General features: G+C 37.9%; 1 protein-coding gene across 2 annotated transcripts in view; it reads right to left on the reverse strand.

Annotated features, from left to right (window-relative positions):
* Positions 1 to 18361: 18361 nt before the first annotated feature.
* LOC128657015 (gastrula zinc finger protein XlCGF26.1-like) overlaps positions 18362 to 25244 on the reverse strand; it is a 110882-nt gene continuing 103999 nt past the window's right edge. For both annotated transcript variants that reach the window (XM_053711238.1, XM_053711239.1), the window contains one exon: positions 18362 to 19579. In XM_053711238.1, the coding sequence (XP_053567213.1) occupies positions 18447 to 19579 (1133 nt within the window). In that variant the 3' untranslated portion in view covers positions 18362 to 18446. The remainder of the gene's footprint in view (positions 19580 to 25244) is intronic.

Consider the following 25244-nt stretch of genomic DNA (forward strand, 5'->3'; position numbering starts at 1 on the left):
ATTAAGGGGTTAAATAATCAACATTATATTATTCTTCATTCAGTCATATATAACAGAAACAGATCTAACAGATTTTTATTTATATTGCTTTTTTAAGTTATTTTTCTGTCCAAATTCGGTGTGTTACTTTCAATAAAAGTGTGGTTAATGGTTATTTTATTGGCTTGTAGTTTTTCATTTCAGATTCATTAAAAACTCTAATATAATAAAATTATAGAAAAAAAATGATTTTAAAATAATTTTGGAGAAAAAAAAAAGAAGTCATTTTCGGTTTTCAGCCAAGGGTTTCAGTCCAGAATTTTCATTTCGGTGCATCCCTATTATATTTATCCTGAAGTTAAAGGGCCATAATACCCAAATGTTTAAACACTTGAAAGTGATGCAGTATAGCTGTAAAAAGCTGACTAGAAAATATCACCTGAACATCTCTATGTAAAAAAGGAAGATATTTTACCTGAAAAGTTCCTCAGTAGCCACATCCCATTGTAAAGGATTTCTAAGCAGCATATTAGTATGTCTGTCCTGGGACAGCTTAGGGGATGAGCCTTGTGCACTCTCATATTATTTCCCTATTCAGGTTAAAGGAAGCTTACTATGAAATCTCATGAGAGTTAAGCGAAATCTCATGAGATTACAGTAAAGGAGTTCATGACCTCAGCACTGCTGATTGGCTGCTGTTCATTTCTTCATTTTCTTTTTTTTTTTTACCTGCAGCTGAGCAGTAACTGAGTATAACTTTTTACACAGAACTTACTCTGCTGAGCTGAGGAGATTGTGAGGTAAAATATCTTCCTTTTTTACATAGAGATGCTCAGGTGATATTTCCCTGTCAGCTTTTTACAGTTATACTGCATCAGTTTCAAGTGATTTAGCATATGAGTATTATGTCCCTTTAATTGGAGTTGATATATACACTCCATATAGTTGACTCTTGTGCGCTGTAGTCAAAATTTCCCCTTCTTTACATATATATGTGTAGTGTACATATGTACACTACACATATATATGTAGTGTACATATGCATTTATATGTGTGTGTGTGTATATATATATATATATATATATATATATATATATATATATATATATATACACACAGACATATATATACACATAAATACATATGTATGCATATATACACATACATATAAGTGCATTAGAGCCCTTTGCAATTAAGTAGAGGAAAACATGAAAAAACATAAATTATGCTTACCAGATAATTTCTTTTCCTTCTGTATAAGGAGAGTCCACGGCATCACTCCTTACTGTTGGGAAAACTATACTTAAGCTCTAGTGGACACTGAATGATAACGGGAGGGACAAAAAGAGAGGCAGCCCCTAATCTGAGGGCACCACAGCCTGCAAAACCTTTCTCCCAAAAGCTGTTTCAGCCAAAGCAAAAACATCAAACTTGTAAAATTTAAAAAATGTATGTAAGGAGGACCAGGTAGTCACCTTACAAAGCTTATCCATAGAGGCCTCGTTCTTAAAGGCCCAAGAGAAAGCCACTGTGCTAGTAGAACCAACCGTAATCCTCTGAGGAGGTTTATGTCCTGCTGACTCATAAGCTAAGCGGATAACACTCCTTAATCAAAATGAAAAGGAAGTCGAAGAGACCTTCTGACCCTTACACTTCCCGGGAATAGGCAACAAACCAGGAATAAGTTTGTCTAAAATCCTTAGTAGCCTGAAGATAGAACTTCAAGGCGCGATCCACATCCAAATTATGAAGCAAACATTCCTTCGAAGGAGGATTGGGACACAAGGAAGGAACCACAATCTCTTGATTGATGTTGCGGTCTGACACGACTTTAGGAAGAAAACCTAACTTAGTACGTAGGACAGCCTTATCAGAATGGAACACCAGATAAGGAGGCTCATATTGCAAGGCAGCAATCTCAGATACTCTGTGCGCAGAAGCAATAGCCAGTAGAAAAAGAATCTTCCAGGACAACAATTTAATGTCAACTTCATGCATAGGCTCAAACGAAGCCCGTTGCAAAACCTTAAGAACAAGATTTAGACTCCAATTAGGAAGCTTAGATCTAAACACAGGTCTGATCCTAGTCAGAGCCTTAATAAAGGATGTACATCTGACAGTTCCGCGAGCCTCTTGTGCAGTAAAACAGACAAGTCCGAAATCTGTCCCCTTAGGTAACTGGCAGAAATGCCCTCCTCCAGTCTATCCTGGAGAAATGATAGGATTCTGGCAACCTTAACTTTATAGAAACAGAAATCGTTCCAGCTGGTGCAAAAAAAGACTTTATTGTGCAAACAGGGATAAAAAGCGACGTTTCAGGCCCACACTTGGCCTTTTCTCAAGCTTAACCAAACATTAGTGAACAAACATTTAAATAGCCCTAATGGCGCCAAACATTGTGATTAGAAAGTGATAAAATGGCCAAGAGGTTTAAATAGAGAGTGTAATTGGACTGCCTTTTGGTGACTGAATAAATTCATTTTAAATAAAATTCATTCTAAGTGGAATACAATAAAGTTTAATAGAATGGGTTAAGTATAGGACTGTATTATACTATATAAATGAATGTGCATTCTAATGTAATATGATATTAATATGAGATTTAATGTCCCTATAAATTTGAATAGATACACTGTGTTGAATAGCCAATATTGACCAACTATATGAGTGTATCCATATAATGATGGATTGAAAATCAAAATAAAGATGAAGTTAACCGATTGAAAAACTATATCAAATATGATTGATTCATCTAGGATACACTTAATATATATATATTTTTTAATTCAATATATTGTGATTATTAAAACTTCAATGAAATTCTCAATGTATTTTATCATTTTTTATTAACATGTAATTTTGAAATGTTGACTAATTTTTAATATAGAATAAGATTTTTTCACATATGATATGAGAGATATAATTGTTTAACAATATGATGCTGTTTCACTAGGTGGCAGAATTTAGGCCATCAATGAGCACTTTGATATATATTTGTATATTGTATGATGGTTCTCCACTAGAGGGCAACATTTTATCACTTTCTAATCACAATGTTTGGCGCCATTAGGGCTATTTAAATGTTTGTTCACTAATGTTTGGTTAAGCTTGAGAAAAGGCCAAGTGTGGGCCTGAAACGTCGCTTTTTATCCCTGTTTGCACAATAAAGTCTTTTTTTTGCACCAGCTGGAACGATTTCTGTTTCTATGTATCTACACTGGGTTTGGTAAACCTGTTCCTGGCTGTGCAGTGAGTGCTGTGTTTCATGATACATTGTTGCAACCTTAACTTTATGCCAGGAAAATCCACACTCTTCACACCAGAATAAGTAAGTTCTCCTCACCTTATGATAGATGCGACGAGTAACCAGTTTACAAGCTTGAATGAGAGTATCAATAACTCTCTCAGAAAAACCTCTCTTGGCTAGGACTAAGCGTTCAATCCCCACGCAGTCAGCCTCATAGAATCTAGATTTTGATGAACAAAAGGACCTTATTCCAGCAGATCCCTGCAACAAGGTAACTTCCATGGAGATGATGCCTTCTCCTGCTTGATGTGGGTCACTACACGAGGAAGGAGTGGTAACGGCAGGAAAAGGTAAATTAGACTGAACCTCCAAGGCACTGCTAATGCATCTATTAGCTCCACCTGAGGATCTCTGGATCTCAACCCATATCTGAGAAGTTTGGTATTGAGACGGGACGCCATGAGATCTATCTCCGGCGTCCCCCACCTGTTGCATATCTCTGCAAACACTTCGGGATGGAGAGACCATTTCCCCGGATGAAAGGATTGTCTACTGAGAAAATCCGCTTCCCAGTTGTCCACACCCGGAAAGTGTATCGCTGACAGCGAACAGCTGTGGGCCTCCGCCCACTCCAGAATCCGAGATACTTTCGTCATTGCTAGGGAGCTTCTCGTTCCACCCTGATGGTTGATGTAAGCCACCAAGGTTATATTGTCTGATTGGAATCTGATAAACTGGGACAAATCCAGAAGGAGCCAAGCCTTCAGAGCATTGAAGATTGACCGAAGTTCTAGAATGATGATCGGGAGGGAGCGTTCCTCCTGAGTCCACAGGCCCTGTACCTTCTTGGCACCCCAAACAGCTCCCCATCCTGATAGACTTGCGTCCGTAGTCACAATCTCCCAGGATGGTCTTAAGAAGGATGTCCATCTGGACAGAGCCACCAAGAGAGTGATTCTCTTGACTGGTTGTCCAGAGAAATCTGTTGAGACAGATCCGAATGATCGCCATTCCACTGCCTCAGCATGCACAGTTGCAATGGTCTGAGATGGAACCTGGCAAAGGGAATGATGTCCATGATTGACACCATGAGACCAATCCCCTCCATACACTGAGCCACAGAGGGCCTTAAGGAAGTCCGGAGGGCAACGGCTAGAAGAGCCCCTGGAACATTCGTAAAAATCCTTGGAGCAGTAGCTAGACCAAACGGAAATGCAATGAACTGGAAGTGCTGGCCCAGGAACACAAACCTTAGGAACTGGAAGTGATCCTTGTGGATTGGAACGTGAAGGTAAGCATCCTTCAGATCTATAGTGGTCATGAACTGTCCTTCATGAACTAAGGGAAAAATGGACCTCATCGTCTCCATCTTGAACAAGGGGACATTTAGAAATTTGTTTAAGCACTTTAAGTCCAGAATCGGGCAGAAAGTTCCCTCCTTCTTTGGGACCACTAAAAGGTTTGAATAGTATCCCAAATCTCTTTCTGCGATAGGCACCGGTACAATGACTCCTAAGGAGGACAGATCTCGCACGCATCCCAGAAAGGCTTCCCTCTTTTCTGGTCTGAAAGACAGGTTTGAGAGGAGAAATCTGCCCTTGGGTGGATAAGACTTGAAATCTATCTTGTATCCCTGAGCTATGACCTCCAGGACCCATGGATCCTGCATGTCTCTGAAACCAGCATCTGAAAAGAGCGACAGTCTGCCCCCTACATGATCCAGTGCTGGATCTGGGACCATCCCTTCATGCCGATATAGTCTCGGCAACCTTATTGCTCTGCTTGGACTTATTCCAGGACTGAGCCGGCTTCCACGCACTGTTGGTTTGTTCAGGCTTTGCGGAGGACTGCTTTTGCTGGGATTTATCAGAATGAAAATTAGAAACTTGTCCCTCAGACTTGCTCTTTTTATCTTGCAGTAGGAAGGCACCCTTGCCCCCTGTAACCGTGGAGATAATAGAGTCCAGGCCTGGACCAAATAAAGTCTTCCCCTCAAGGGGAGAGAAAGAAGTCTGAACTTAGAAGTCATATCCGCAGACCAGGACTACAGCCAGAGCGCCCAACGGGCCTGAACCGAAAAGCCAGAAGCCTTTGCATTTATACGAATAATCTGGATGTTGCATCACAGATAAAAGAATTAGCAATTCTCAAAGCCTTAATTCTTTCCTGGATGTCGAGGGGACCCTCCACCTCGATTAAATTGAAAAACGAGTCATACCAGTAGGTAGCTGCTCCAGCAACCGCAGCAATATCTGCTGCCGGTTGAAAAAAATATCCCGTATGTTGAAAAAATTTTCTTAGAAAAGTTTCCATCTTTTTATCCATCGGCTCTCTGAACAACGAGCTATCCTCAAGCGAGATATTAGTGCGTTTGGTAAGCGTGAAGATAGTGCCATCCACCTTAGGGACGGAACCCCACAACTCCAATTGAGAGTCCGGGACTGGGAATAATTTTTTTTTTTTTATTTCTTTATTTACAAACCAATTAGACATGTCTATCACAAGATTACAGGAAAAGAAAATAAAACAACTTAGGTGAGACATACATACATCATCCAAAGTTAATACACATATTCCATGCAAGAGTACCCTTATAGCCCTATTCTTATAGCAGTCCTCTATCCTATTAATCCTAACAGCTGTAGGAAAGAAAATAGGGGACCAAAAAAAAAATAATGAAATGATTCAATTGTCTTACATGTGAATAACAGTTCTCATTGTAAAAACCTATCAACTATAATCAAATACCAATTTTCTTACATGTCTTAATTGGGGTTTTTATTTTACCTATTATTAAAAAACAATAACGAACAAAAACAAGACAAAACAAGACCAACAAAAAAAAACAAAAAAACACCCCAGACCCAAGAGACAACACCTACATGGTCTCACTACACCTAAGAGGGATAATATGCTCTAGCTGGTAACCTATTCCAACTCCGGGGTAAAAAGTCCAGCTTTATGAAAAGGTCTCAAAATATCAGCTTGTAACTCAGACGGTAATAATCTAATGACACCAATCCATTTATTATATAGGAATCTAACTTGATTTTCATTAGTTAACTCTAAATTCATTTGCTCTATAATTAATTGTGTAGTAATTTTTTCCCCAAACTCAGATATACTAGGATATTTTTTGGCTTTCCAATATCGGAATATTAAAATTCCTTGCAATTTTTATTGCTGTGGTAATCAGAGAAAATTCTTCTTTAGCAAATTTTGTAGGGAAAAGAAAAAAACAGATACTCTCTGGTGAAAATGTCACAGGATGTCTCAGTAATCTGTTCAACCAGAAGGCAATTTTTTCCCACAATTGATGTATCTTTGGACAAAACCATAAGCAGTGAAGTATATCCGCTGCAGGAGCATGACAATGAAAACAATTCCCGCTGGACCTCTTATCCCATTTAACTAGCCGGGAGGGGGTGATGTATGCTAAATTTATCAAATAACTATGAGATTCTTTCCATGCGATAAACTTATTTCCAACCAATGTCACACTCTGTTTAATATCTTGAACTAATATATCAGGAAAGAGTTTTTGCCACTTGAGGGTAAGCTCTTCTAGGTGCGAATTACCGAATATTTTCATTCTCAGTTTGTACCATATTGAAATTGAATGATAACCCATCCGAAAAATCTGTAGACCTGATTCTACTATCCCCATCTGAGGGTTACCCTGCGCTGTGTGAGTTAAATATTTATGGAATTGCCTGATCTGGAGAAAAGCAAAAAAATGTTGCCTTGGTAAATCAAATTCATCTTGTATTTGTGTAAAAGATTTCAGGATACCCAGGTCCTTATCAATTAATTGTTCAAGGTTCTCTATACCCCTCACTTTCCACAAATGAAAAATCCGAAAACTTAACCCTGGGGTGAACTCTGGGTGCCCCAGTATATGTAAAAATCTAGAGAACCTATAATTTATCTTGAGATCAGAGCAGAATTTTTGCTAGACTCTAACAATATTACTAATAGTCTTAATGTTCAATACTAATGCTGGTAACCTCTCTATGGGAGTATGTAAAATCGCCTTCAGTGTAAAAGGTTTTATTAAGCTATTCTCGAGATCTAAAAATGAACAATATTCCTTTTCCGTTATCCAGTCAATTGCCACCTTTAACATTGTTACCTGGTTATATATTTTAAGATTTGGGAGACCAAACCCTCCAAACTCTTTATCTAGATATAAGGTACTTTTTGCCAGTCTAGATATTTTTTTACCCCAGATAAAAAATTTACAGTTTCTCATATCTCTTCAAATCTGCATTTGTAATGAAGATTGGCAAATTTTGGAGCATATATAATAAACGTGGGAATAAGAAAATTTTTAGCACCATAATTCTGGCAGACACTGACATAGGTAATGGTCAGGGACCGGGAATAATTTTTTAAAGGAAGACTAAGGGGAAAAGGAAGATCCAATTCTGTCCCATTCATTCTTAATAATGTTTGCCATCTTTACAGGCACAGGAAAAGTTAAAGGCACTACCTGTCCTCATAAACTCTGTCTAATTTAGGAATCAAAGGTTCATCAGGCAGCCTGACCTCTGGAACCTCTAATGTAGACAGGACCTCCTTTAGAAGAAAACATAAGTGTTCAATCTTAAATCTAAAGGCTGGTTCTTCCACAGCAGGAGGCCTAGAGGCAGCAGACTCCATCCCAGAAAGTTCATCCTCTGAAGCCTCAGAGTGCATCTCATCCTCCGATAACTGTGACAGAGCAGTGAAATCCAATAAATGACATGATGACCCCAGGGCAGGAGAGCTATGTTTAACCTTTCACTTGCTTTTAGCAGACACCTCCATTTGAAACTGCACTGTAGAATCTGGCGGTAAAATGTCCCCTCCAGATGGAGGATTAAGCGTGCAATGGGAAGCTGCGTGTGTACAAGGAGATGACTGTAGGGTATGCACCTCACGGGACGGCGAGTCCTCAGAGGTGGAAGGCTCAGTGGTACGGAAAGGGTCTTCTTTGGCCGAATAACGTTATCAAGGCATGTGGAACATAATTGAGAGGGTGGATATACCAAAGCCTCCTCACAATATAAACAGGTATTACAATTTGGAATGGAGGGAGTACCCTCTAATATATCAGAATCCTCCATTAGCTTAAGCTAATAACAGCAGGACACAGAAAATAAACAAACAATCTTCAGTTCTCAAAAATGGCACCTTTATACTCCCAATGGCTGGGGCACTCACCACCTCCTAGACCCAGACAATACAGAGAAATAGCATCTTTTCCGACAGCCAGATCGGTCAGGAAAGAGGAAATGAAAGCGAGACCACTCCCGGTCACATGGTGTGCAATGCAGGATCACCCCTGCTATGAGAAAAAGCGAACCAAGCTACAAGCTGCGCAGCACTCAAAGTGAAAGTAAAAACCTGTGTGTTCCAGCCACATAAACAGCCTATGAGCCCAAAAAATCTCACACATAAAGTAGCATAAAATTAAAGCATAACATTTGATTAATCCCCACTGTTCAATAATCCCCCTCAGGAGATATTAACCCATGATTCTATTAAGATAAAAGGAGCCACACTGTGACCCTGTCTTCTAGCATTTTCAACATATGTAAAAATTTAAACGATCTTACCAGAATCCATGCTGTGGAACAGAAACACAGTCTCTCAAGTGTGACAGTCTCGTAGCATCGCTCCTGACATGGAATTGAGTGAAGAAAAAGCAGGCAGTGAAACTCGTCAACACTGATTGCTTAAGGAGTTGTTAGCAGGCAGTCTGGATGGGTTCGCAGAAAGACTTTCCCTGCATCTCCAGACTCTAACTTTTGTCAATGCTCTCACTGAGAGGCTGACAAGACTACTTAAAACTCCAGTCCCATAAGGGACTAAGGAATTACCCTGAAATCTTCTGACACTTCTCTGCCACCCTCCTGTGATTAAAGGCAAAGAATGACTGGGGGATGGGGGAAGTGGGAGAGGTATTTAAGCCTTTGGCTGGGGTGTCTTTGCCTCCTCCTGGGGGCCTGGTTCAGTATTTCCCAACAGTAAGGAATGATGCCATGGACTCTCCTTATATTAAGAAGGAAACAATATTTATGCAATATTAATATTATATATATATGTCCGTAAGTAATTGGAAACTGACACCATTTTCAAAACAATGGCTCTGTACGCCACCACAATGGATTTGAAATGAAACAACCGAGATGCAATTGAAATACAGACTTTGATCTTCAAAGCAAGGGGTTAAACAAAAATATATGAAATGTTTAAGAATTGCAACCATTTTCGTACACAGTGCCCTTATTTCAGGGGCTCAAATGTAATCATAAATAAAATTTTAATTTTTAATACTTTGATGAGCATCCTTTGCAGGCAATGACTATTTAAAGTCTGGAACGCATGGACATCACCAAACGCTGGGTTTCCTCCTTTGTGATGTTTTGCCAGTTCTTTACTGCAGCTGTCTTCAGCTGTTGTTTGTTCGTAGGTCTTTCTACCTTAAAGGGATAGTCTAGTCCAAATTAAAACTTTCATGATTCAGATAGAGCATGCAATTTTAAGCAACTTTCTTATTTAATCCTATTATCAATTTTTCTTCATTCTCTTGGTATCTTTATTTGAATGTAAGCTTAGGAGCCGGCCCATTTTTGGTTGAGAACCTGGGTAGCACTTGCTGATTGGTGGCTAAATTCAGACACCAATCAGAAAGCACTACCCAGGTGCTGAACCAAAAATGGGCCAGCTCCTATGCTTACATTACTGCTTTTTCAGATAAAGATAGGAAGAGAACAAAGATAAATTGATAATAGGAGTAAATTAGAAAGTTGCTTAAAACTGCATGCTCTATCTGAACCATGAACGTTGAATTTTGACTAGACTATTCCTTTAAGTTAGAATTCAGCAAGTGAAATGCAAGCTTGATCGGGTTGAGATCAGGTGATTGACTCGGCCATTGCAGAATATTCCACTTCTTTGCCTTAAAAAAAACTCCTGGGTTGCTTTCGTAATATGCTTTGGCTCATTGTCCATCTGTAAAGTGAAACGCCACCCTATCAACTTCACTGAATTTGGCTGAATCTGGACAATATATCCCTATACACTACAGAATACACCGGCTGCTTCTGTTACATCATCAATAAACTCTAGTGTGTAAGTGCCATTGGAAGCCATGCATGTCCATGCCATCACACTACCTCCACTGTGTTTTACAGATAATATGGTATGCTTTGGATCATGAGTCATTCAAAGTCTTCTCCATACTTTTTTCTCCCCATCATTCTGGTATAGGTTGATCTTAGTTTCATCTGTCCAAAGAACACTGTTCCAGAACTTGAAAAGTCTAATCTGGCCTAGACTTGGATAATGATATGCCCCTACCTCCTGGAGAGTGTTCTTCACTTGACTGGATGCTGTAAAGGCTTTTTCTTTAGCATGGAAAGGATCCTACAATTATCCACCACTGTTGTGGACGTCCAGGCCTTTTTGTGTTGCAGAGCTCACCTGTGTTTTTTTTTTTTTCTCAGAATGTACCAAACTGTTGATTTTGCCACTCCTAATGTTCCTGCTATCTCTCTTATGGATTTCTTTTAATTACAATTTAAATAAACAAGGTTGTAAACAATCCATTGAGATGTTTTTTCTCAACTCTATAGTCAAAATTGTTGTGGATTTCTGTTTATTTCTAAAATAAGGAGAAATTAAAAATAACATGGAGGCTCCAAGCAATCACTTGGCTATTCAAACCTATATAGGGACCCTGGATCACCCCCGTGGATGCCAAATACACTGGGTTACACAGGGTGGATAAAAATCAATTTTTTTAATTATTTTTATTTAAAAAATTAAAATGCTTTTTGAGGAAAAATCTATCTAAAGATAGTTTCTATTTAAGATACATTATAATCCAAAGGCTATTCATCCTGAAATATATAATCATTTTTTATTATATAGCAAGATTCTAAATATTCATGGCAGTAATTAATTTTTTCCCAATTAAAGGGACAGTCAACACCAGAATTTTTGTTGTTAAAAAAGAAGGATAATCCCTTTATTACCCATTCCCCAGTTTTGCATAACCAGCAGTTATAATAATACACGTTTTACCTCTGTAATTATCTTGTATCTAAGCTTCTACTGACTGCCCCCTTATTTCAGTTCTTTTGACAGACATGCAGTTTAGCCAATCAGTGCTCAGTCCTAGGTCACTTTACGTGTATGAGCTCAATGTTATCTATATGAAACATGTGAACTAATGCCCGCTAGTGGTCAAAATGTATTCAGATTAGAGGCAGTCTTCAAGGTCTAAGAAATTAGCATATGAACCTCCTAGTTTTAGCTTTCAACTAAGAATACCAAGAGAACAAAGCAAAATTGGTGATAAAAGTAAATTGGGAAGTTGTTTAAAATTGCATGCCCTATTTAAAACATGAAAGTTTTTTTTGGACTTGACTGTCCCTTTAATTCCATAAATCAATTCACAATGTCATGAGCGCCAGGAGGTTTCTGTCAAATTATTATGGATATTTAATAAATCTTGAAGATATTATCACATATTATTGGTTTTGTAGTTCTCAAAATTGTGAATTTGTATCTGCAGGAATAACATGCCCATTTATTCACAGCAAAATGTTATACAATTAACATACAGAGTTGATAAATAGACCTTAAAGGGACATAATTATGAAAGATAACTTTTGGATTTCAGATAGAGACTACCATTTTCTTCCATTAATAGATTTGCATCATTCTCTTGGAATCATTTGTTGAAAAAGAGCAATGCTCTACTGGGGACAATCTGAATATATTGGCTGAGACAGTGAAAAGCTGCTGGCTCACAGAAGTGCATTGCATCTGAGTGAACCCACCTATGCAGGCTTTTCAACAATGGATACCTAAAGAACAAAACAAATTAGGTAAGATATGTCAATTGGAAAATTGTTAAAAATGGCATGTTCTTTCTGAATCATGAAACTTTAATTTTTACATTACTTTCCTGTAATGCCATTGCTACCCTACAAATCTATGTACACAGAATCAACCCATACTAAGTTTCAAGAAGTTTACTGAATAGAAGATTATTTGGAGTGGAATAGATCTGCACAAGGACCCCAGTGTTAGGAGGAAGGGACAAGCATTAAAAATGAAAAACATAATTTATGTAAGAACTTACCTGATAAATTCATTTCTTTCATATTAGCAAGAGTCCATGAGCTAGTGACGTATGGGATATACATTCCTACCAGGAGGGGCAAAGTTTCCCAAACCTCAAAATGCCTATAAATACACCCCTCACCACACCCACAAATCAGTTTAACGCATAGCCAAGAAGTGGGGTGATAAGTCAAAAGTGCGAAAGCATAAAAAAATAAGGAATTGGAATAATTGTGCTTTATACAAAAAAAATCATAACCACCACAAAAAAGGGTGGGCCTCATGGACTCTTGCTAATATGAAAGAAATGAATTTATCAGGTAAGTTCTTACATAAATTATGTTTTCTTTCATGTAATTAGCAAGAGTCCATGAGCTAGTGACGTATGGGATAATGACTACCCAAGATGTGGATCTTCCACGCAAGAGTCACTAGAGAGGGAGGGATAAAATAAAGACAGCCAATTCCGCTGAAAATAATCCACACCCAAAATAAAGTTTAAATCTTATAATGAAAAAAACTGAAATTATAAGCAGAAGAATCAAACTGAAACAGCTGCCTGAAGTACTTTTCTACCAAAAACTGCTTCAGAAGAAGAAAACACATCAAAATGGTAGAATTTAGTAAAAGTATGCAAAGAAGACCAAGTTGCTGCTTTGCAAATCTGATCAACCGAAGCTTCATTCCTAAACGCCCAGGAAGTAGAAACTGACCTAGTAGAATGAGCTGTAATCCTTTGAGGCGGAGTTATACCCGACTCGACATAAGCATGATGAATTAAGGATTTCAACCAAGATGCCAAAGAAATGGCAGAGGCCTTCTGACCTTTCCTAGAACCGGAAAAGATAACAAATAGACTAGAAGTCTTCCGGAAATTCTTAGTAGCTTCAACATAATATTTCAAAGCTCTAACTACATCCAAAGAATGCAAAGATCTCTCCTTAGAATTCTTAGGATTAGGACACAATGAAGGAACCACAATTTCTCTACTAATGTTGTTAGAATTCACAACCTTAGGTAAAAATTTAAAAGAAGTTCGCAACACCGCCTTATCCTGATGAAAAATCAGAAAAGGAGACTCACAAGAAAGAGCAGATAATTCAGAAACTCTTCTAGCAGAAGAGATGGCCAAAAGAAACAAAACTTTCCAAGAAAGTAATTTAATGTCCAGTGAATGCATAGGTTCAAACGGAGGAGCTTGAAGAGCCCCCAGAACCAAATTCAAACTCCAAGGAGGAGAAATTGACTTAATAACAGGTTTTATACGAACCAAAGCTTGTACAAAATAATGAATATCAGGAAGATTAGCAATCTTTCTGTGAAAAAGAACAGAAAGAGCAGAGATTTGTCCTTTCAAGGAACTTGCAGACAAACCTTTATCCAAACCATCCTGAAGAAACTGAAAAATTCTCGGAATTCTAAAAGAATGCCAGGAAAAATGATGAGAAAGACACCAAGAAATGTAAGTCTTCCAGACTTGATAATATATCTTCCTAGATACAGATTTACGAGCCTGTAACATAGTATTAATCACAGAGTCAGAGAAACCTCTTTGACTAAGAATCAAGCGTTCAATCTCCATACCTTCAAATTTAAGGATTTGAGATCCTGATGGAAAAAAGGACCTTGTGACAGAAGGTCTGGTCTTAACGGAAGAGTCCACGGTTGGCAAGAGGCCATCCGGACAAGATCCGCAAAAAACAAAACCTGAGAGGCCATGCTGGAGCCACCAGCAGAACAAACGAGCATTCCTTCAGAATCTTGGAGATTACTCTTGGAAGAAGAACTAGAGGCGGAAAGATATAGGCAGGATGATACTTCCAAGGAAGTGACAATGCATCCACTGCTTCCGCCTGAGGATCCCTGGATCTGGACAGATACCTGGGAAGTTTCTTGTTTAGATGAGAAGCCATCAGATCTATTTCTGGAAGTCCCCACATTTGAATAATCTGAAGAAATACCTCTGGGTGAAGAGACCATTCGCCCGGATGTAACGTTTGGCGACTGAGATAATCCGCTTCCCAATTGTCTATACCTGGGATATGAACCGCAGAAATTAGACAGGAGCTGGATTCTGCCCATACCAGCATTCAAGATACTTCTTTCATAGCCAGAGGACTGTGAGTCCCTCCTTGATGAAAGATATATGCCACAGTTGTGACATTGTCTGTCTGAAAACAAATGAACGATTCTCTCTTTAGAAGAGGCCATGACTGAAGAGCTCTGAAAATTGCACGGAGTTCCAAAATATTGATTGGTAATCTCACCTTCTGAGATCCCCAAACCCCTTGTGCTGTCAGAGACCCCCAAACAGCTCCCCAACCTGTCAGACTTGCATCTGTTGAAAACACAGTCCAGGTCGGAAGAACAAAAGAAGCCCCCTGAACTAAACAATGGTGATCTGTCCACCACGTCAGAGAGTGTCGAACAATCGGTTTTAAAGATATTAATTGAGATATCTTTGTATAATCACTGCACCACTGGTTCAGCATACAGAGCTGAAGAGGTCGCATGTGAAAACGAGCAAAGGAGATCGCGTCCAATGCAGCAGTCATAAGACCTAGAATTTCCATGCATAAGGCTACCGAAGGGAAAGATTGAGACTGAAGGTTTCGATAAGCTGAAAACAAATTTCAGACGCCTCTTGTCCGTTAGAGACAGAATCAAGAACACTAAATCTATCAGGAAACCTAAAAAGGTTACCCTTGTCTGAGGAATCTAACAAAATTTTTGGTAAATTGATCCTCCAACCATGTTCTTGAAGAAACAACACTTATAAAAGACTGGAAAGGTTCTTTCTAGTGAAAATGAGCAAAGGGAATTGAATCCAATGCTGTGGCCATAAGACCTAAAACTTCTATGCATATAAGCAACTGAAGGAAATAGAGACTAAAGGTACCGATAGACGGAACCCAATAACATTATCCCTTGTCTGATAGAGACAAGGGCAGTGACACAAACTATCTGGAAACCTAAAAAAGGTGACCCTTGTGTGAGGAATCAAGAGCTTTTGAAAAGAAGATCCTCTAACTATGTCCTGAAGAGTAAGTGAATCATATGCGATTCCGCATCCTCAGAAAATAATCTGAATGAAAACAGAAAAATGAAAATATGCATTTATTGTATCTAATGAAAACAAATAATGCTATCAATGACCATAAAAAGGCAAAATAGTTTGAATAAAACTCCAAAACCCGGTTCCTCAAAAGGAACTGGAAGAAATACCCCAGAAGATTCCAGGTCTGAGCAGCGCTTGAACCCCATGGGTGCCCAGCCATGCTTCAACAGTACCCAAAATATATAGGACAGAAACACAGTTAAAGAAAGTGTTAGCCTTACTGGAATAAAATCAAAGACATTTGGACAAAATAAATTTCAAAGAAGCCTTAACCTGCCCCTTACCAGCCAAGCTGGAATACAGCACGTACATTGCAAAATTAGGGAGCTGATTTCGAACTCCAATTATAGACATGTTACTTGGGAAAGAACTGATGAATTTGTTCCTTAATAAGAACAACCAAACTAGTATAAGCTTAAAGTTTTAGTCTTAGAACTCAACCTTGAAGCCCAGAGTAACAGTTAAGAAATATGGATTTATTTTTTAAAAATCACAAAATTCTTCTAGCTAAAAAAGCTAGAGACATAGATTAATCCTCATTTGCGAAAATATTCAATAAAATGAAGACACAAATGAAATTATTAGCATGATAGTCCAGTTTAAAGGATCAGCCAATACAGTGGACTTGCATAATCAATAAATGCAAAACAACAAGACAAATGCAACAGCACCTAGTCTAGTAAATGTTGTCCCTTTAACAATGCAAAAATAAATCATAATCTGATACTTGATCTTAAAGTAAACAGAGAAAATGAAGCAATTGCAATATCCAAATAAATCACAGGACCAAGAAAAGTACCTGAAACTAAATAATTTTCCATAAACAAGATACAACTATCTAAAGGAAAATAAATACTATTTTGCTATAGAAACAATAGCATAATTAGTAGAATTAGAGATAGCCCCAATAAATTGGAGAAACCTCCAAATTGAGTTTAACTGCTGGCAAAGAATATAGATTAAAACCTTTGAAGAAGGAATAAAAGAAAAATTCTCAGCCTATTCCATTCCCTAGTATAGGGAATTGAAAAGAAAACCTCTGAAAACACAGAAGAAATAAATAGTCAGAAATAATGTCAGCTAGTCTAAAAGAACTAGTTACCTTAATATCCAAAATAATCAACACTTTTTCAACAAAGAACAAATGTACTTTAATAATAGAAAAATAATAAAAAAGTAGATTTGTTAGTGTCAATATCTGATGAAGAAAATTTCTGAAAGAGAAAAAAACATCATCAGAGAAGGATAAATCAGTATGTTGTTGGTCATTTGAAACTTCAATAATTAGAAAAGAAGTGAAAAAGACCTAAAAATTTTATTAGAAGGCACAAAGTCAGACAAAGCCTTTAACATAGAATCAGAAAAATATTTCTTATAAGTCTTTTAAATATTTCTTGTAAGAAAAGAAAATATATAAAGCATAAATACTAATGGATTCCGTATGTAAAAGTATATCATAATACCTTATTACAAACCATAGCTAAAGATAAACATTTATAACATTTAAAATAAATGAACTTAGCTTTGGTAGAACTGAAACTCAGTTAAGCGTTTTTCCAGAAGTGGCTTCTGATTCAGAGTCCATCTGAGACATCTTGCAATATGTAATAGAAAAAACAACATATAAAGCAAAATTGATCAAATTCCTTAAATGACAGTTTCAGGAATGGGAAAAAAATGCCAATGAACAAGCTTCTAGCAACCAGAAGCAATAAATAATGAGACTTAAATATTGTGGAGACAACAATGACGCTCAAATTTTTTAGCGCCAAAAAAGCCGCCCACATTATTTGGCGCCTAAATGCTTTTGGCACCACATCCGGGAACGCCGACATTTTTTGGCGCAAAAACGTCAAAAAAATGACAAAAATTCCGGCGACACATATGACGCCGGAAATGACAAGAAAATTTTTGCGCCAAGAAAGTCCGCGCCAAGAATGACGCAATAAAATGAAGCATTTTCAGCCCCCGCGAGCCTAACAGCCCACAGGAAAAAAAGTCAAATTTTAAGGTAATAAAAAATTGAATTATTCATATGCATTATCCCAAATATGAAACTGACTGTCTGAAAATAAGGAACGTTGAGCATCCTGAATCAAGGCAAATAAATGTTTAAACACATATATTTAGAACTTTTATATAAAAGTGCCCAACCATAGCTTAGAGTGTCACAGAAAATAAGACTTACTTACGCCAGGACACTCATCTACATGTAGTAGAAAGCCAAACCAGTACTGAATAGAGAATCAGTAGAGGTAATGGTATATATAAGAGTATATCGTCGATCTGAAAAGGGAGGTAAGAGATGAATCTCTACGACCGATAACAGAGAACCTATGAAATAGACCCCGTAGAAGGAGATAATTGAATTCAAATAGGCAATACTCTCCTCACATCCCTCTGACATTCACTGCACGCTGAGAGGAAAACCGGGCTCCAACCTGCTGCGGAGCGCATATCAACGTAGAATCTAGCACAAACTTACTTCACCACCTCCACAGGAGGCAAAGTTTGTAAAACTGATTTGTGGGTGTGGTGAGCGGTGTATTTATAGGCATTTTGAGGTTTGGGAAACTTTGCCCCTCCTGGTAGGAATGTATATCCCATACGTCACTAGCTCATGGACTCTTGCTAATTACATGAAAGAAAGTAATGTTATTGTTTTAGTAAAAAAAATAATAATATTATTATTGAACAAATATGAATGATTAACCAATTAAACTGGAGATAGTTTACCTCCAAATAATTTCAATTATTTCAATGATCTATCTATCTATGCATATCTAATAAAATATATAACCAATTTAGTAAAAGCCTGGTAGAACTGTAAAGAAAATAATCTAAAAAACATTCTAAAAATGAAAACGATGATTACAATCATTCTTACTGACTAGTGATTTAAATCATTAGTTAAATCAATTTGATTCAGAAGGGGCCTCAAACAGCAGTCATCATCAGCACTTGATATTGTGTGGGTGACAACTACATGCCACCCTCTGCACTTAGGAGATTAAACTCTGATTTATTTTTAATATGAGTTTTCTGATGCCTAATAAGATCTGATTTCTGGGTAAAACATTTCCCACAGTCAGAACATGAAAATCCTTTCTCCCCTGTATGAATTTTCTGATGCCTAATAAGATGTGATTTCTGAATAAAATATTTTCCACAGTCAGAACATGAAAATCTTTTCTCCCCTGTATGAATTTTCTGATGCCTAATAAGAGTTGATTTCTGAGTAAAACATTTTCCACAGTCAGAACATGAAAATCCTTTCTCCCCTGTATGAATTTTTTTATGCTTAATAAGATATGGTTTCAGGGTAAAACATTTTCCACAGTCAAAACATGAAAATTGTTTCTCCCTTGTATGAATTTTTTGATGCATAATAAGAGTTGATTTCTGAGTAAAACATTTTCCACAGTCAGAACATGAAAATCCTTTCTCCCCTGTATGAGTTTTCTGATGCCTAATAAGATTAGATTTCTGAGTAAAACATTTCCCACAGTCAGAACATGAAAATGTTTTCTCCCCCGTATGAGTTTTCTGATGCTTAATAAGAGTTGATTTCCAAGTAAAACGTTTACTGCAGTCAGAACATGAAAATTCTTTGTCCCCTGTATGAATTTTCTGATGATTAATAAGATTTGATTTCCAAGTAAAACGTTTTCCACAGTAAGAACATGAAAATCCTTTCTCTCCTGTATGAATTTTCTGATGATTAATAAGATTTGATTTTTGAGTAAAACATTTCCCACAGTCAGAACATGAAAATCCTTTCTCCCCTTTATGAATTTTCTGATGACTAATAAGAGTTGATTTCTGAGTAAAACATTTACCACAGTCAGAACATGAAAATCCTTTTTCTCCTGTATGAATTTTCTGATGAGCAACAAAAAAATGTTTACAGTTAAAAAATGTCCCACATATAGGACAGGAAAATGGCTTTTCTCCTGTATGAATTTTCAGATGTTTATAAAGATGTGATTTCTTAAGAAAACATTTCCCACATTCAGAACATAAATTCCCCACGTTGCTTCTTTGATTTTGAAGAAGATGTAAAGAAGCATCTGCACTCTGATCATGATTAGGATTATTGCAGTTTGTGAATTCACCTGTCAAACACAATGGGAGTAATGTTATTAATTACATAATTATTTTATTATGAGAACAACATATAAACTGATTTAGTCAGTCCCCTACACTTGTAGTAGACACTGTGACAACTAGACCTTTCTCAGCTTCCATGCTAAGGCTTAAGAGCATTTTACTGGATATTAGGGGCTATTTCTAAGAATTCACACTTAGTCAAAGACCCGAAATAAATTTAAATTAATGTTTTTTTACCAAATGTATCTAGTCCTTTAAAATTGTGTTCACATAAACTTTTAGTAATACAATTATTTTAGCCCATAAACTAATCTGTATAACTAGTGCTCATGTGCTTGTGGTTAAAACAAGGATGACTCTAGAAAAACCAAAAAAAATGGCCCCAGGTGGTGTAGTATATCTTTGCAATATATAAAATCTTCATCAGAGAGAAGAATCTCACTCATGTGTAAACTACCCCTTCTGGGATAGTTAGCAGCTCCCCAGCCAGCTGTGTTACTCAATTCTGTTATACCATATAGTTGAAGATTATTTAGCTGAAAAGGCTTAAATACCCCAAAACAGCTAAATGTGACACATTTCCAAAATAACATCAAAGCACCACAGTTAATGATGATAATGTTTACTTAAAAAGAGGGTTAATATGCAACATAAAGGACCATTAAATACAACTGCATAATTAACAAATGCATAATAAAAAGACAAGACAATAACACCTACTCTGAATTTCAAATAAGCAGTACATTTTTTTGTCAAATTTATTTTTTCTCCCCTTTTTCCACCTCCCTTTATCATGAAAGACATCAGCCAAGACAAGTATACATTTACCCTGTGAGCGTGTGCACATGCTCAGTAGGAGCTTGTTCCCCAGAAAGTGTTTATATAAAAAGACTGCCAAATTTGATAATGGATGTAAATTGTTAAGTGTCTTAAAACTGAATACTCTTTCTGAATAATAAAAGTTTGAGTGTCCCTTTAACCCTTTGAGTGCTAAGCACTTTCCCACCTGGGTGCTAAGCTTTAAGTTTTGTTTTTAAATTAAAAAAACAAACAAAAAAAAACCTTTTTTCCCCAGATCCCCAAGACTTATACTGTTGGAAAGGTTAGGCGATTACCTTTCCAACGGTGGGTCTTAGGGGTCTGTAGCTGCTTAGATGCCTGAGAAACAGGCTTCTAAACAGCATGCCCCCTGCTCCTATACTTAACCCCTTAATGACCACAGCACTTTTCCATTTTCTGTCCATTTGGGACCAAGGCTATTTTTACATTTTTGAGGTGTTTGTGTTTAGCTGTAATTTTCCTCTTACTCATTTACTGTACCCACACATATTATATACCGTTTTTCTCGCCATTAAATGGACTTTCTAAAGATACCATTATTTTCATCATATCTTATAATTTACTATAAAAAAAATGATAAAATATGAGGAAAAATTGGAAAAAAAACACACTTTTTCTAACTTTGACCCCCAAAATCTGTTACACATCTACAACCACCAAAAAACACCCATGCTAAATAGTTTCTAAATTTTGTCCTGATTTTAGAAATACCCAATGTTTACATGTTCTTTGCTTTTTTTGTAAACTATAGGGCCATAAATACAAGTAGCACTTTGCTATTTCCAAACCATTTCTTTTCAAAATTAGCGATAGTTACATTAGAACACTGATATCTTTCAGGAATCTCTGAATATCCATTGACATGTATATATTTTTTTTTAGTAGACAACCCAAAGTATTGATCTAGGCCCATTTTGGTATATTTCATGCCACCATTTCACCGCCAAATGCAATCAAATACAAAAAATCGTTCACTTTTCACAAATTTTTTCACAAACTTTTGGTTTCTAACTTAAATTATTTACAAACAGCTTGTGCAATTATGGCATAAATGGTTGTAAATTCTTCTCTGGGATCCCCTTTGTTCAGAAATAGCAGACATATATGACTTTGGTGTTGCTTTTTGGTAATTAGAAGGCCGCTAAATGCCACTGCGCACCACACGTGTATTATGCCCAGCAGTGAAGGGGTTAATTAGGGAGCATGTAGGGAGCTTTTTGGGGTAGTTTTAGCTTTAGTGTAGTGTAGTTTAGTAGACAACCCCAAGTATTGATCTAGGCCAATTTTGGTATATTTCATGCCACCATTTCACCGCCAAATGCGATCAAATAAAAAAAAAACGTTAATTTTTTTCTCAATTTTAGGGTTCTCACTGAAATTATTTACAAACAGCTTGTGCAATTATGGCACAAATGGTTGTAAATGCTTCTCTGGGATCCCCTTTGTTCAGAAATAGCAGACATATATGGCTTTGGCATTGCTTTTTGGTAATTAGAAGGCCTCTAAATGCAGCTGCGCATCACACGTGTATTATGGCTAGCAGTGAAGGGGTTAATTATGTAGCTTGTAGGGAGCTTGCAGGGTTAATTTTAGCTTTAGTGTAGAGCTCAGCCTCCCACCTGAAACATCAGACCACCTGATCCCTCCCAAACAGCTCTCTTCCCTCCCCCACCCCACAATTGTCCCCACCATCTTAAGTACTGGCAGAATTTTTTTTTAAAAAAATGCCCTTTTCTGTAGTGTAGCTTTCCCCCCCCCCCCCACCAAGACCAACCCCCAACCCCTTCCAGGTCCCTTAGATTACATTTTACTGTATTAGTGTTTTTAACTTTTAACTTTTTTTTTCTGTAGTGTAGCGGTTAACACCCGCACCCGCCCCGTGCACGCGCCCACCCTCCCGCCCCGTGCATGCGCGCGCTCCCGTGCGCGCCCCCGTAGCTCCCGCCCCCCTCCACTCCACACAGAGCATCGATGGCCGCCCACCCGCCTCCCATGTAAGCTCCCACCCACCAACGATACCGGCCATCGATGTCCGGTGCAGAGAGGGCCACAGAGTGGCTCTCTCTGCATCGGATGGCCAAGGGGGGTTATTGCAGGATTCCTCCATATCGAGCCATCACTGCAATAACCGGAAAGCAGCTGGAAGCGAGCAGGATCGCTTCCAGCTGCTTTCCAGACCAAGGACGTACGCCACACGTCCTCGGTCATTAACTGTATTTTTTTTGAGGACGTGTGGCGTACGTCCTTGGTCGTTAAGGGGTTAACATTGTTAAATATAAAGTTGTGCGGTGACGTCATCATATCATTGCGAGTGATGTAACTGTGCATAACGTGAAGCCCCGGCGATGCCTGTCACTATGCAGGCCCGATCACTGGGGTAGGAGCAGGTGGGAGCCCCCAGATCTCTCTCAAGGTGGGAGAGTGCTAGCGACGGTTCTGAGCCGTCGTTAGCATCAGAGTGGGAAACTCTGCGATGGCTCAGAGCCGCCATCAGCACTCAAGGGGTTAAATAATTATTGGTTATGAGCACAAAACATTTAGTTTTATTTTTTTATAGAATGTTACATTTATGCCATATATTCTTTACTTGCAATGAAGACCAGATTATCATTTTATCTAAAACGTAATATATAATAGAACTGCGGAATCTGTTGGCGCTCTACAAATAACCAATAATAATAAGTAAAATAAACTTTATTAGTGAATATACACATCAGACATGTACACACACCTGTACCCTGTTTCCCGCAAACACATCTCACATGTACACTCATCTGTGGCCTACAACCCTCACAGGACGCACACATATACTATCTGTGCCCCATTTCCCACAGACATGACACACAAACACTCACATTGCCCTACATTCCTCTCAAGTGTCACACACGTACACTGCTTTCCTTAGATATGTCATATACGTACACACACCTATCCCCTCCTTAATACAGACATGTCACACATGTACACTTCTTTCCTTAGATATGTTACATTTACACACACACCAATCCCCTCATTACCACAAACATGTCACACAATTACATTCACCTGTGCCGTACTTCCCATAGACATGTCACACACTTACACTCATCTATGCCCTGCTTCCCACAGACATGCCATACACTTACACTCACATGTACCCCATTTCCCACAGACATGTCACACAGAATCACCTATGCCCTACTTCCCTTACAAATATCACACACTTACACTCACCTATGCCCTGCTTCCCACAGACATAACAAACACATACACTCACATGTGCCCTACTTCCCAGACATGTCACACACTTACACTAACCTGTGCCCTATTTCCCATAGACATGTCACACACTTAAAACACAAGAAAAAAAAGGCTCCTAATGGTGAAGTAAGTCACTCAAATGGTATGTGAAGAAACAATGCGAAATGGTTCTCACAAACAGAGAAGCACATACAATGCTATACAAGCAGGCTGAACCGTTAGAAGTCGTCCAGCTGACTTATACTCCGGATAAGATAAGTGAGGAAAATGACTCTAGTGTCTCCCCCAGCAGGCTCACTCTCCGGATAAGGCAGGGAATGGTATCTATACAGTGCAATGTAACCTAAATGTCTGATGCGCTCAGTATATCTGCCCCCACTAACAGATCGGACCAGTATAATAACCAAATCCTTTCAGAGTATGGAAAAAGACTGTAAGCGTGGATAAGAGTATGACGTGCCACTATCAAGTGCGATCACTAAAACCCCCAATAGACCACAATGTGCACAATTCCAGATCTCAGGTAGAATGTATAAAAGCAGGTTTATTAAAAACAAGATAAAACACAACGCATTTCTCGGTTCTATGACAGTTTCCTCAAGTGTATACTTACAAGCAATTTGTGCCCAGTTAAGTACGATACTCACGGCGTGCCCATAATGCGATTGCTTGGTGTGACGTCACAATGACAAATGTCTCATATGATTGGTTGAATAATGGATGCGTGATTATACAAAGATCAAATGATCAATCCAGACAGAAAAAGGCCAAACCCTTTGTTACCGTAACAACCAGTCTAAAGTTAATAACATGCAAGACTAATGACATGTAATTATTCAAATTAGCCATGTGCGTGTTAAATGAACACACAATGAGACCGATATATATAAAAATGTCTAATGAATATTAGTGATGTACTCTGCATGTCAACAGTGCTTTAGATTCATTCTGATTGTTCAACATGGACACCTGCTAACAATAGAAGCTAAAATATTAAAAATGAATAACAAACAAACAAATAGGATGTATATATTATATAAATATGGATCTATAAACCAGTCTAGAATATTTTTTACAAATATAGTTTTTGGAATGAACACCCCTGATGAAGTTTGCTTGTTGCAAACGAAACGCGTAGGGTAATTTTAGGGTTAATGTAGTGGCAGTATATCATTACATAAACTGTATCCGGACAATTGTGTGACGGTCTGTTTGTGGAAGTAACGCACAGCATCTGATTACTAGCGTTTAGCTAGGAGATCGGGAGATACCGGGCATTGAGCTTTCCAGAAGAGTTGCTGTTAAAGACTGTGTCATAGATCTCTAAAGTGGGGACTATGCGGTAAAATCTACACACATAAGAGACCTGAATCCCAAGCCGGACTTATTGGAGTCACGAAGGACTGTGTCTACGTCTATGATATGCTATCTAAATACTGCTATCTTGTGAGTGCAATTTTTGCTTGCTTTTGCGCATATAAATAAATTGTTTGTTTGCTACCTTGAATCGGTGGGCGCTGTGTGTCTTCTATCTTTCAAATCAGTATAGAATGCAGATATCATTATCTCCATATAAAATATCTCAAATAT

This window comes from Bombina bombina, chromosome 4 (genome assembly GCF_027579735.1).
Source record: "Bombina bombina isolate aBomBom1 chromosome 4, aBomBom1.pri, whole genome shotgun sequence".
NCBI classification, from domain to species: domain Eukaryota; kingdom Metazoa; phylum Chordata; class Amphibia; order Anura; family Bombinatoridae; genus Bombina; species Bombina bombina.